At 32.5% G+C, this 12,902-nt stretch overlaps 1 protein-coding gene across 4 annotated transcripts; it reads right to left on the bottom strand.

Moving 5' to 3' along the window:
• Positions 1-1,634: 1,634 nt before the first annotated feature.
• On the bottom strand, positions 1,635-9,797 carry LOC110664049 (uncharacterized). 4 transcript variants are annotated; one of them, XM_058150413.1, is made up of 8 exons: positions 9,672-9,797; positions 4,753-6,577; positions 4,565-4,655; positions 4,243-4,400; positions 4,091-4,142; positions 3,902-3,981; positions 3,722-3,815; positions 1,635-2,591 (listed from the first exon to the last, which is right to left on the bottom strand). In XM_058150413.1, exons 2-8 carry the CDS (start codon positions 5,698-5,700, stop codon positions 2,029-2,031), a joined length of 1,986 nt encoding a protein of 661 aa, XP_058006396.1. In that variant the 5' UTR covers positions 5,701-6,577; positions 9,672-9,797; the 3' UTR covers positions 1,635-2,028. The 4 variants fall into 4 exon arrangements, with proteins under 4 accessions (XP_058006396.1, XP_058006398.1, XP_058006395.1 ...); XM_058150415.1 differs by lacking the exon at positions 9,672-9,797 and adding an exon at positions 7,924-8,135; XM_058150412.1 differs by lacking the exon at positions 9,672-9,797 and adding an exon at positions 7,174-7,485.
• Between the last annotated feature and the right edge of the window lie 3,105 nt (positions 9,798-12,902).

The raw sequence follows: 12,902 nt of genomic DNA, 5'->3' as shown, positions 1-12,902 counted from the left end.
TTTCAAAAATGAAAATTTTTATATAAAAGGAAACAAACTAAATGAGAAACTTTTAAAAGGAAATTCTAATTATGGAATGAAAGGCTAAGATTATCAATGAAAAAACTTAGAAAATTATCTTCTTGCCAATAACAAATTTAGCTTTGGCAATATCATCACCTTTAATTTATTGTGGAAAGCCTAGTTAATATGGAATTTTTTTTTTCAAAGTTATTATTATTTATATATATATATAATTTCAAAATAAGATAATATTACAATTTTCTACAATATCATCAATTTGATAATTTCTATTCAACTTATTGGAAACTAATTAAATATCACTTTAATAATTAAATCAATAAAGAGTTTAATTAAATTATTTCAATAAATTTCTTCATAAATATATTCATATTCACTTTTTTGTTCCAATTCTTTCTAAATATAAATATACAATAGTAAATATTTTCATAAATGAGCTATTGACTTAGAAATTTGATCCCAAGTTTTCATTTTTATTTGTTTTAACATCTAATACTTGATTAGATAATGTTGAATCCCCAAATAATTAATCTCCTTGTCCTTTGTTTTTGTGTTTATTGACATAGAGTTGTGTTAGAAGCTTTTGAGTGTGAATTGGGATGTTAGAGTTTCAGACTTCCTTGAAAATAAATTATTTTTTGAAAAATTCAATTTAATTTTCATATAATTATATTTATATTTATTTTTTTAAAATATTTTTAAATTAAAAAAATAAATTCTTTTATTTAAAATATAAAAATTAAAAAAATTAATTAAATTAAATTCGTGAGGAAGCTAACTTCTGAATAGATTGAACAATAAATTTTGCCTTTTCTCTTTTGTCTTTTCAGGGAAATTTACTTTTCCCAGTCTCCTCTGGTAAGAATAATTGCGTGGCTTTCTTTTTTTTTTTTAATCAAAGTGGCTTTAGCATTACTTAGTGGAGTTTTATAATCTTGTTTTCACAAGCAAGCTCTTTGTTTTGGAGCTTTGCTCCTCCTTATCTAATAATAATAATAATAATAATAATAATAATAATTAAAGAAAAAGAAATTAAGTTAAAAGGTTGGTGTAGGGAAAAGAGAAGTATCCTCTTTGTGTTCATGTATATGATATAAGGATTGTGAGGCCACATGAAAGGTTCCTTTATAAATTATTCCATAAATTAGTTGCCGACATGGTTAAAAAATAGGGTTTAAGTAAGGTGACCATGCACGTTTGAAATTAAGTCTCTTGACAATAGCTGAATTCTTTAATGCTTTCATAACATAAATTAATAGAGTTCTCTGTATAATCTATTTTATATTTACGTTAATTTTTTAATAACTAAGTTTATTAATGTATTTAAGTTATTATACAACTTACGATTAAAACCCTTTCTTTTTTTATTTTAAATGTGTAGTTTTTTACGTTCGAATCGAGAGTAATATCAAAAGTAGTATTTAGGTAAAGTTGAAAATGAAAGCTGCAAGATTCTTATCTCTCACATTGCAAGTAAAGTTTATCGAGAATCGACCCCGGCCCTTCCTTTATGCAGACTCGATCAGTAAATTTTAGTTTAGATGATTATGATTGGTTTCTGCAAGTAAATATATTCTCTGGCATCCAAGAAGGGCTTACTCGTTAGCGAAAAGTAAAATAAATATTGTATTTTTCTGTGGCATCATATATATGTAAAATATATTATTCACAGAAGGCAAAAAATGAAAAGAAAAAGCTGTGCCATGGCTCAACATCAAGCATGACTCTTCATAAGTCGAATGACATGGAAAGAAGTCAAAACAAAAAATACCAACTTACAAAGCATGTCAAAAGACTCATCCTGTATTCCTACCACAGATTTTCAGCATATTCTCCAGGATTTAAGAAGAGATCCAGTTACTTTAAGCTGCTGATTAGCATGCTTGCAAGGTAGATGACCCTGGATAAATCATAAGGTGACTATCGGATAGCATTGCAGCATATGTTAAAAGATTTTCAAGTCCCTTCATTAGCAAGGCCAGCATGACTGGACGGGTTAATACTCTGCTAGAGCCTTACAGACAATCCATAGTTGTGGAAAGTCTTGATTGTTCCATCACACCCTGCTGTCACTATAACAAGTCCCCATGCATCGGATAAAGCAGCGTGGCCATTAGTGTTAATCAGCTGCTGCTGCTGCTGAAAATCTTCGTAATGCTGATGTTGACATTCCTCTTCTGCAATTGCTACGTCCCAACAAGGAAGTCTCTCCTCAGGCCATGTTGCGGAGCCCCCTCTGCATGGACCATCCACGAAGAACCAATTGCCAAGAGAAAAACGTTCTGAATCTCTCCTCCGGGAAGCACCATCTTCCGTTTGCATCCTATTCTGAATGTTACCACCATTTACGCTTTTCGGTTCTGCTCTCATGCCTGACCAAGGTACTGCAACAGAGACACCTTCAGAGAAGAAATGCTCACAAGATCTCACAGATTTTATGTGTTTAGATGATGGGGTGCACAATCCATCATAATTCCAGACATAAACTCGACAGTCCTCTCCAACTGAGATAATATGTCTCCCACTTGAAGTAAACGAAGCCGACATCTGACTTCCTGACCTTGATAGACCTGTAATATTAAATCACTGCTTTACTGTAATTGCACCACATGACTAAATAATGAATAATTCTATATGAACTGACAAGAGATGCATAGGAATGCGATAATTTTAAGAGCTAGCAAGTCATTCAAATGAGTTCAGATTCATTGTACTGCGCCAGTGCATACCATTGAGAACAAAAATCAGATTACCAAGCATAACAGATCATTGCATAAAGTTAAATGATTCTATATCCAAGCAATGAATACAGCTGGAGATGCTAGTTGAAAAGAAACATGGCAAAACGTTGATGATGTAGTCAAGGAAGTTAGATACAATGCATGTTTGAGCAGGGTACATTGTCCAAAGGCCAGTGTGAGTTTTTCAATAGAATGGACAGGCATTGATAATTGTGAAAGATCAAGAATGATGATCCCAAAGAAGAAAGTCTGAAGAAGATGCATCTTCTCCAACCAAGACACAGAGCAGTTGGGGGGGTGTGTGTTGGGTTGTGGGCGGAGGAATAAAAAAGTAAAATTTGAAAAGCTTTCTTACGCCCCCACCAAAAAATAAAAAACAAAAATTGGATTAAACATTATGGTTTGCTAATGGTCCAATTTCGAGAGATATTCCTGCAATAAGCTATAACATGGTTCCACAATCAATTCTTTTCTTTAAAAACAGACGGCCACAAATCATCTTTCCAATCAATCGGAACCCATATTAGGGCTATCACAACTATCATCCTCAAAATGTGCAAATTAGTTATAAGAAGTGGAAGCTGTAAATATTCAACTGTCTTGAACAAAGATGTAGCATGAAAAGCTACTTTACATGGAGGATAAAGTTATAGCCAACTCACATAACAGATAAAACATTGTGATTTGGGATTATAGAATAAATAATTAATAAACAAATCAATAATTTGCCCATGAAAGCATTGTATTTGCTATCAGTCACCCTCTTATGTGAGTTGATCAAGATCGAACGTTTGTCTTGACCAAAATATTTATGAAAGCTATTTGTATAAATTTTTTGAAACGAATAGCACTGCTGTAATTTAAGAGATAACGAAGTTCCCTCTTAGAGATAGAAAATTGTGATTGAGATCAGAACAAACAAATCTAGTATAGAGTTGAATATAAACAATAAATTTTACCTTTAAATTTGTGAACAATATCAACCCCATCAAATATGCGAAGCTTCGAATCTTCAGAAGAGATCATAACTCTTTGAGATCCTTCCTGGGAATACTGCAAGATGGGTAGACACCAAATGTTAATGATGAACAAATTATGGCAAGCTTAACTTTCTTAATAAAAAGACCTTCAAGAATGACCTGAATGCCAGTAATTCTGTTGCCTAAGGTTTTCTTTCTGCCTTGAACATGTATCTCTGATTTAAGCTGGAGATCATTGCCTACACCACCATACATCCAATTTAATCACTCTTCAAGGGAGAAGAATAAAATGAGACTCATTAAAAAAAAAATTAGTAAAACTCTTCAGAAAGTACAAGAAGTATTCACCTGATGCTTCATAGAAACGGCAAGTGCCTGAAATAGAGCCAACTACGAAGCCCTGCATGGATGGAAGAACATGATACGGTTAGAATTGCAATATAGAAAAATTAGTAGTGTAGAATAAGTTCAGGCAAGGAATGTCAAGATCAAAATCATACTTTTCCATCTGGCCGGTAACATATAGCAGATGTTACATCACGAGCGTCAACCCAATCAACTACTCGCTTCTCTAACACTCCCCAAATTCGAACTTTTCCATCGATTGAGCCACTGATGAAATAGTTTTCATCAACTGGATTGAACTGAATACATGTCACTGTTGCCATTCAAAGAAATGACACAATTTCAGCCTAGAATTTATCATCACATGATAGAATCAGGAGGAAAATAAACAAAAAAATTGTTAAAAGTAATAATCTGCTCCCGTTGAAATAAGATCACAGAACGTAGTGGTAAAAGGATAGGTGTTCTCATATTTACCATAATTAGTATGGTGAAAAACATTCAGACAATGATCACAACCCACTTGCCACAGGCGAACAGTTTTATCCTCTGAAGAAGAAAGAAGAAACTGCAACAAACTTTTCAATTTAGCTTAACAGCTCAGCCAAAATCCACAGATATAACAATCATGCAAAACTTATGGAAAAAGTTTCTAGAAGACTCACATTGGAATTGGACCATGCCAAGTCTAAAACATCACTGGTGTGGCCATGATATTCATGCACCGGTGAATCTTCAATCTGAAAAATCTTCTTAGGAATGATGACTGATGCATGGCTCATCTTTTTCCTATTCAAACCGAGTTTGCTTTCTTTCAAATTGCTTTCAGATGCAAACGACTTGTAAGAAGCATCCACAGATGTAACCCGCCAAATGCGCAAGATCTGATCTTCTCCACCGGTTGCCAAATACTGGCCATCTGGACTAAACTTCATAGTCCAAATAATGCCTTTGTGAGCTTGAAGCTCTTGTCCCTTATAAACACCTGTAAATTCCATGCAACTCTTCTTGTTCTGCTTCACCTTCATTTTGTTTGTTTTGGTTGCCTCAGGATTCAGCTTTGATACCTTAGATACGCATTTACCTTCTATTAGCTTCCTCTTATGTACAAAAAATTTCCACCAGCTCTTCATTTTCTGCTTTCCCTCGTCAAAATTTTTACATTCTTCTTCATCACCATGTTCACATTCTAACATGGAAGATGGAGATCCAGAATTCTCATTTTCACAAGCTACAGTTGTTTTATCAAACTGTTCTTGCTCCATTTCATCAATCATAGAATTGGCTTCAGAATTTCTTTCCCTACCACAACAAATCAAATTTGTCTCTTCTCCATATGTACACAAAGCTGAAGAACTTGATACAGCCCCACTGCAATTGGCAACCCTATCGAAGCCAACAATTTCATTACTGTTAGAGGCCAACTGAGCCAGACCCATTCCACGCAGAAAACTTTGGCGTCTCTCCTCAACACTTTTTGGCTCATTCAACCAGATTTCATACTCTGAATTATCACGCCCCAAGCCCCCTTTTGCTACAATGGACTCTTCAAGTGACAAACAATCCGTAGAATCAAAGAACAAATCATCCTCTCCCTCATCAGAATTCAGCATGTCTTGAGCAACTTAACACCAATATTCCACATAAAAAACCATTGTCCTAAACACTCCCTCTAGTTGGCCAAACCAAATGCTAATAACCTCCCTATATAAACCCACCAAGGCCACAGATCACGGACCGAGTTTTGCTCTTTATGATGTATAAAATAATATTATTAGCAACTACAGGGTCAACTGAATATACAATTCAAAAGCAAGGGCAAGTACTAGGAACCAACTCTAAACTCCACCACAGCCAATGACGAATTGACAAGTATGTTCTTAACCACCAAAATAATAGAGATCCCAACTCAAAATATATCAAGAAAACACTCCTAAAATCCGGAATTGACAACAATAATCAAATGAAGGAAACAGAGACCAAAGCTTCTACTAACCTTGGTTTCCATGCAAAGCAAAGACAATCCAAGACTATGTGTCACCGACTCTCCCTTGAATGTGGGTTGTGTAACAACTCAAGACTAAGCTTTTACACAACTTCAAGCACATATAAAACAAAGCCCATCTATCAAACCCAAAATTTCCTCAAGTGCTATGCATCGAACCCAATTTGCTAACTTACAAGAGAAAATGGCGGAGAAAGGAAAGTTGCATACATAAATTTAACCAATAAATGAAAATAACAAATGTCAAATCACCAATCGTGAAAAGTGTCCTCGAGATCTGGACTTTGGAGGAGGGTGAGGCCGTGAGGGTGAGTAGAGGGTGGAGAATTTTTATCTTGCAAGCGCACGAGCGACAAACCCGAGCGGCTAAATAGGCCCAGGATTCAAGAAGAAGATAGTGTTGGGGTTCAGCCAGCCAACTGTTACTGCATGTATTGCTTTCTTTTGTGTGCCACGATGATTCTGCAGCAGCCAGCCACCAGTGTCTGTGAAAAGAAAAAGCCAAAATTTATTAATATTGGTAACTAAATTAAGCAAGTTTGATAAGGATTAGAGGAAGGCCTGAAACTGATTGATTAGTAATCCAGTGAAAATTATATAATATTGCCAACCCAAAATTCACATACCCACAAGAAGAATCTACAGCCACCCAATTCAAGAAACTTTTAGCAGACAATAAAGCAGAAGGTTGTAATAAATCGCAAAAAATTCAAAACCCAATTGAACTATTTGAAAACGAATTAAAATCTTGGTAACCCACTTGAGGAAATTCAAATACAAAGCTGAAAGTCAATCTCAAACCGGAAAAAAAAAGTTAGTAAATAAGACATTAACATAGCCGTTTAATTAAGGCTTTGCAGTGGGTTGTGTGGCTTTTGGTTGAGAGTTTCTAAAAAGGCATTAATGGTGAAGTTTACAACAGCATAACAAAGTAGAAAATGAACCAACCAAAAGCCTGTGTGATACTACTAGTAGACCAGTGGTAGTAGTAATAATAGACACAACTACAACAACAGCTACTACCATCTTATAGCCATAGAGAAAAAAAAGAAGCAGAAAGCGATTACTCAGCAGTACTCACTTTACTAAGGCCTATAATAACCTTGGACTTCGTGTTTGCAATGTAATGTTTATTTTTAGCATTAAAAGATAGCTTAGAGACAGTAAAGAAGCTACTTGGCCACCAGTTTCTGTTTCTGGGTTCCTCTGGATTTTCTGTATTTGTTTCGTTTCTTTTCTATTTAGACAACACAATTCCGGGTTTTTGGGCTCTTGTTGGCTTGTAATCCACACAGTGAATTACTTCTATCAAGCAAGAAACAACCATTTTATACAAAAAGATAAAAACTTTTTTTTACTGATAAGAGTTTTGATCCAATAGAGCATCCACTAGTACTTGCAAAATCTGGTTTTTTTTTCAGAGCATTTGATCACATGAACTCAGCTTGATATCAATCTCATTGATTACAAATGTACCCTTTTCATTTTTGTTTGTTTCTATTCACTATATCATGTAAAACCTCTCAGTTTCTATCTCAGATTCTACGGAATCAAATCCCCATCTCTCCTTCTTACATGCATAAAGGGGCTTTCTTTATGTAAAATGGGTAATGGAGACCATTTATTTCTCTGTTTTTATTCTCAAATAGGATTTTGTCTTTTCCTGGTGATGTATCTGCTCAGAAATCTAGCTAAGGAACTCACGTGATTACTCGAATTCAAAAAACAGAAAAAGAAAAGAAAAGAAAAGAAAAGAAAAGAAAAGGGTCGTATAGAAATCAAAATGAGAATCATCAGCTATAGAAAGATGCGATTTTTCTCAAATACTCACATTGTTCACCGAAAATGAAATGAGACCCAGAAGAAAGAATAAGAAGACATGATTTTTCACCAAAGAATTGTACAGACAGCATGAAATTTTAAGCTTTTGCGGGCAGAATTGTACGAACAGGACATGGGAGGCTTAGGAGTGAGAATAGAAGGACTGCGAACAGTGAATTGAAAAGAGAAGGTGAGAGAGAGATGATAAGACATGCAATGGTGTAGTATCTATCAATGTGGATAATTCATTATATCATTTTATTTTGTGTATAACAAAGTAATGTGGGGTTATATGATTTGATATTTGGAAGCTTCTTAAGCCTCTTTCTTGGTGTCAAAATCTCTATGGCCCGCAGTTTTTATCCCCCCTTCTTCAACCGTTGATATGCAACGGACGATCCATGATGGTTGTTGTGTGTTTTGTATGGGCCCCAACCGAAATTGTACTCCAACCAATCAAATTCATAGGAAATCATGCATAATCTTGAGCAAATATTATGCAACTCGCAGTCTCAGCGGCTAATTATACTATCCTTTTACGGTAGTTAATTAGTTACTCTACAGAAGACATAATCAAATATGATAGGAAGTGATATCATTATTTTTAAATCATTGCACTCTTAAAACTACATAATTTTTTTTAGTCTTTAAAAATTATATTTTACTGTATAAACCTTTTATTTCTTAGCATTGGAGAGTAAAAAAATTTTAACTAAATCTGATCAATCATAAATATAAGATACAAGATATATAATGAAGTTCACGTAATAAATACGTTAATCTCATATGTCTATTTCTTAACTATACGATAAATCAGGTTAAATAAGAAAAATTCATGTAACTATTTGGAAAGGAAAAAATTTATTTTGATATTGGTAATAAAGATTTTAAAATATATATTAAGAGCATGTTGTTTACATATTTCATTAATCTAATAAATAATAGTAAAAACTTAATTTGAAACTAATAATAATTAAAAAAAAAATTGAAGAGTGTTTGTGGGCTTGTGCTCCCTACCTGGCAAAGCCATTTTTTTCTGTTTTCAGTAACCAAGAAAGATTGCAACCCACACGAGCTCTCCTTCATCATTTTGCATGGTTTTATATTTATATTTATATTTATATCTCAAACATAAAATATCAGAAAATAATTCCAACATATTGGATTCAATATTGTAATTCTTTATAGCTATAAAATGCATTAATTTTTTTTTCGTTAAATTACTTATTATGTACTACAAGGGATTAAAAGTTTAAATTCTGTATAATTTATTTATTTTTTATGATAAAATTATTAAAAATAACAGTAAAAAAAAAAAGAAAAGAAAAGAAAAACCCCAGTTGTCAATAAGTGGGATGCACATTGAAGCTGAGAGTAGGTCCTACTTTAGACATCAAAAACGACATTATCTCTTCAATTATTTGGTGTGTTAAAGCCCTAAAGTTTCATCTACTCTTGCTCCATTTCCCTTACTGTACAAGAGAGAGAGAGAGAGAGATTTGCTTCAATCCCATGGGATGGGACTCCATGTTTATCGGACACAAGAAATTTTCTCTCTTAATTTTTCTTTGTTAATTAATCCCCTCATTTTCCCATGCACCAAACAAACAAACATAACAAAACATAGAAAGATAAATAATTAACCCTTTAAGCCATATGTAAACATATCAAAACCAAGAATGAATATATATACATGAAAGAGTTAAAAGCCCCAAGAAATCAAGAGTAGTAGTGTAGGAGCAGAGAAAGATCACTAACCTCAAGTTGCTTGGGTGAAGAGAAGGGCATGCAGGCAGCCTTTGTAAAGGAAGACCAGAAGTCTTATAGCATATAAAGGGAGAGAGGGAGAGAGGGAGAGAGAGAGAGAGGTAGGCCAATTCTACAGTACCAAATGGTCCCTTAGCTGGTTGTTGTTAAGGGCAAATGATCTCTGCTCTATCTTCTCTCGATTTGCTCTCATTTAATTCCAAAAGTTTGCTTGCTTATCTTTTTCAATATAATTAATTATAATAATTAATAATAAGTTCTCTTTGCTTAATTATGGAGCTAGTTGTTGTTAAGGGCAAATGATCTCTGCTCTATCTTCTCTCGATTTGCTCTCATTTAATTCCAAAAGTTTGCTTGCTTATCTTTTTTAATATAATTAATTATAATAATTAATAATAAGTTCGCTTTGCTTAATTATGGAGCTAGGGAAATCCACATTAATTTTTTAAGGGATTTTGCATGCCAAAGCCAAATCCCTTCCTTTAATTATCCAATGCATGCCTACCCATATTATTCAATATATAATTACCAACAGTAAAGTTTTGAAATCTCATCAATAATAATAATAATATAAAAATTTTGATATATATATATATATATATATATATATATATATATATATATATATATATATATATATATATATATATATCCTCCAATGAATTCTCTCCATTAAAGCCAAAATGTGCACTTTGATTTCTTATTGTCTGCACAAAAAAATTTCTTTCCAATTTTATTAATTGGTTATAGATTCATGTATAGCCTTTTTCATTTTATTTCAATTGTTCCCCAATTCTTTAATTATTTTTCAATAAAATCCTTTTTTATTTAAAAGGAAGAGAGGAGAAAAAAAAAAAGAATTTTTATCTACCTTAAGAAATGCACTTTCCATTAGGTGAAATGTTAAAATCTGGATAATTTAAAAAGAAAAACAATGATATCAATGAACTTAATAATAATAGAATAATCTCTAAAAGTGAAGTATTGAGTTTAAATTTTAATAATAATAATAATAATAATAATAATAATGATAGTTTATGCAAGAGAAGAAAAGGGCAAGAAGGAAAACAACAAAGCATAGGGACACTTGTTAAATCAAAAGCATTTTTGATTCTCATATTATCAAACAACAGTTAAGCATTGATTCTCACTGGCTTGCAAAATCTAGGGATTGTATGAGGCCTTTATTTATTTATATTAGACCCCACTCACATGCTCTCTTGTTGGCTTCTTCACAGCCTCACCTCACCTGACTTGCTTAGAATTTTTTTGATAATTAAAACATAATTAGAGATTGTCCTCAAGATATGAAGATCCTAAAATTTGATAAATTATAGTCAAGTAATTTAAATGAGGATCAATGAGGCCATGTGATCATATATTTGGCTTACCTACTTGATGATTTTTCTAAAATATAACTGATTTACTGATAAGATAATCCTCATATTAATCATGATTAATCATGGGACTGTGCAATTGGATAATAACACCTATTACATGGCATCATGCATGGTAATTATTTCTTTATTATAGTTCTTGTTTCATAGCCATTTTAAACTTAGAAGATTGTTCTAAAATATTCAAGATGAAGCTTCAAATCTAATAGATATATAATACCAAGATCTTCAATGCAAATACATAATGAGAAGGGAAAAAAAATTATAACTCTGCGATGTTAGTTCAATTAGAAAGGTTATAAATTCTCTATTTTATTAATTAGAGTTCAACTCATAATTATTTACTTTGAATGCGTTAGATTGATATGAAAGAGTATATTTTTAAATTTATTTTAATTAAAATTTAATTTTAACATAAAAAATTAATTCAAGAAAATCCGTAAATAGAAAAGCAAAAAAAAAAATCTGTGTGTGTGTGTGTGAAGATAATACCAAGGAGGACGTTTGTGCAAGCACTCAACTAAAGGGGTATTGACTTTTTAGTGGCAATTGGCCGAATAAGAAGAGCACCAAATGGGCATGAAAATTGATATATGTTTTCAACTTTCAACTCAATTTCTGGCTGAACTAACTCTACATCTCAACCCATAATTTTCAAACATGTCATGAATCACAGGATAAATTCAGGCAAATACTTAATTGAAACACAAAAAAATAATAAAAAGTCTAATTCTCTCTCTAGCTCAATGAGCCAGCATCTTATTCAAATCTCTTCAATCTATAACACTTAAACTTTTAATTATAAGTCTCTGCTAACAGTTTAAGCTTTTTGCATAGTAATAAACATTCAATAATTATATTATGTAGTTCATAAATTTTTATAATTCGATCCATTAAACTTTTATTTAATTTAAATATAATACTTATTCTATTATACATTTACTCAAAAAGTCACATTATACATTTTTATGAGTATCTTATAATTTTTTTTCCCAACAAATAACATGCTAGTCTCCTCAACTCAGCATAAAGGTTGTATTGGGTCCCAATCTCAAGAAATGGAGATTACAAAGTGGCCTAAAGCATTTTGGACATAATGACCTATAAATAAAAGGGGTCATAGTTGTACAACCATTAATGTCCCTACAAGAAAGATACATGCCAATCTTCACAAATTTTGCACAAACTTTGATGGACCTTATATAATTTAAAGCTTTCATGTAATGGGCGTGGCACTACTTGGTTCATATTTTTCCCAATTCAAGAATTTGCCACAACAAGTTAAAAAGAAGCTATCAAGAAGTTGTTTTCCTTTCCTCTTATGTCACTATTTCTGAAACAGAAACAAATCCATCTTGAGTTTGTGTACATATAATTAATGTTGTGAGGTAGTTATACACCCACAAGTGCATATCTGTTGTAAGGAGCCTTCTTGTCTTGTATTCTTTCATGCAATTCTCAAGGAAAAAGCTTTATCATTCAATATCAAGAGAAATCTACCCATTGACATAACAACCCATTGGAAATTAATATAAGCATGTACAAATTTGTCAATATTCATGATTTTTTGAGAGATTCAATTTCATGGATTTATAAATATTTAATTTTGATTTATATTTATTACTGAAATAAATTTATGTATTAAATGTAATTAAAAATCTCTAGTAAAAATATTGGTAGGGAAACAAACAATCACCCTATACTAATTGGAGGCATAGAGGCTTGGGGGTGGCCATGGCTCTCTCTAGCTCCTACATAGGTTCGCTACAAATTTGTCATTAACTAAAATGGAAAGATTTTGAAAAATTTGTTGATTATCTTACCT

Source organism: Hevea brasiliensis, chromosome 7, assembly GCF_030052815.1.
Source record: "Hevea brasiliensis isolate MT/VB/25A 57/8 chromosome 7, ASM3005281v1, whole genome shotgun sequence".
In the NCBI taxonomy this organism is placed as follows: Eukaryota; Viridiplantae; Streptophyta; class Magnoliopsida; order Malpighiales; family Euphorbiaceae; genus Hevea; species Hevea brasiliensis.
This window is presented reverse-complemented; position numbering and strand designations above follow the sequence as displayed.

Excerpts from the sequence above, each read along its gene's own strand:
- LOC110664049 (XM_058150413.1), bottom strand. The coding sequence starts at position 5,700 with ATGCTGAATTCTGATGAGGGAGAGGATGATTTGTTCTTTGATTCTACG. Across the intron at positions 4,401-4,564 it reads TTTTCACCATACTAATTATG|TGACATGTATTCAGTTCAAT; the intron begins GTAAATATGAGA and ends GAATGGCAACAG. Across the intron at positions 3,816-3,901 it reads ACAGAATTACTGGCATTCAG|TATTCCCAGGAAGGATCTCA; the intron begins GTCATTCTTGAA and ends CCCATCTTGCAG.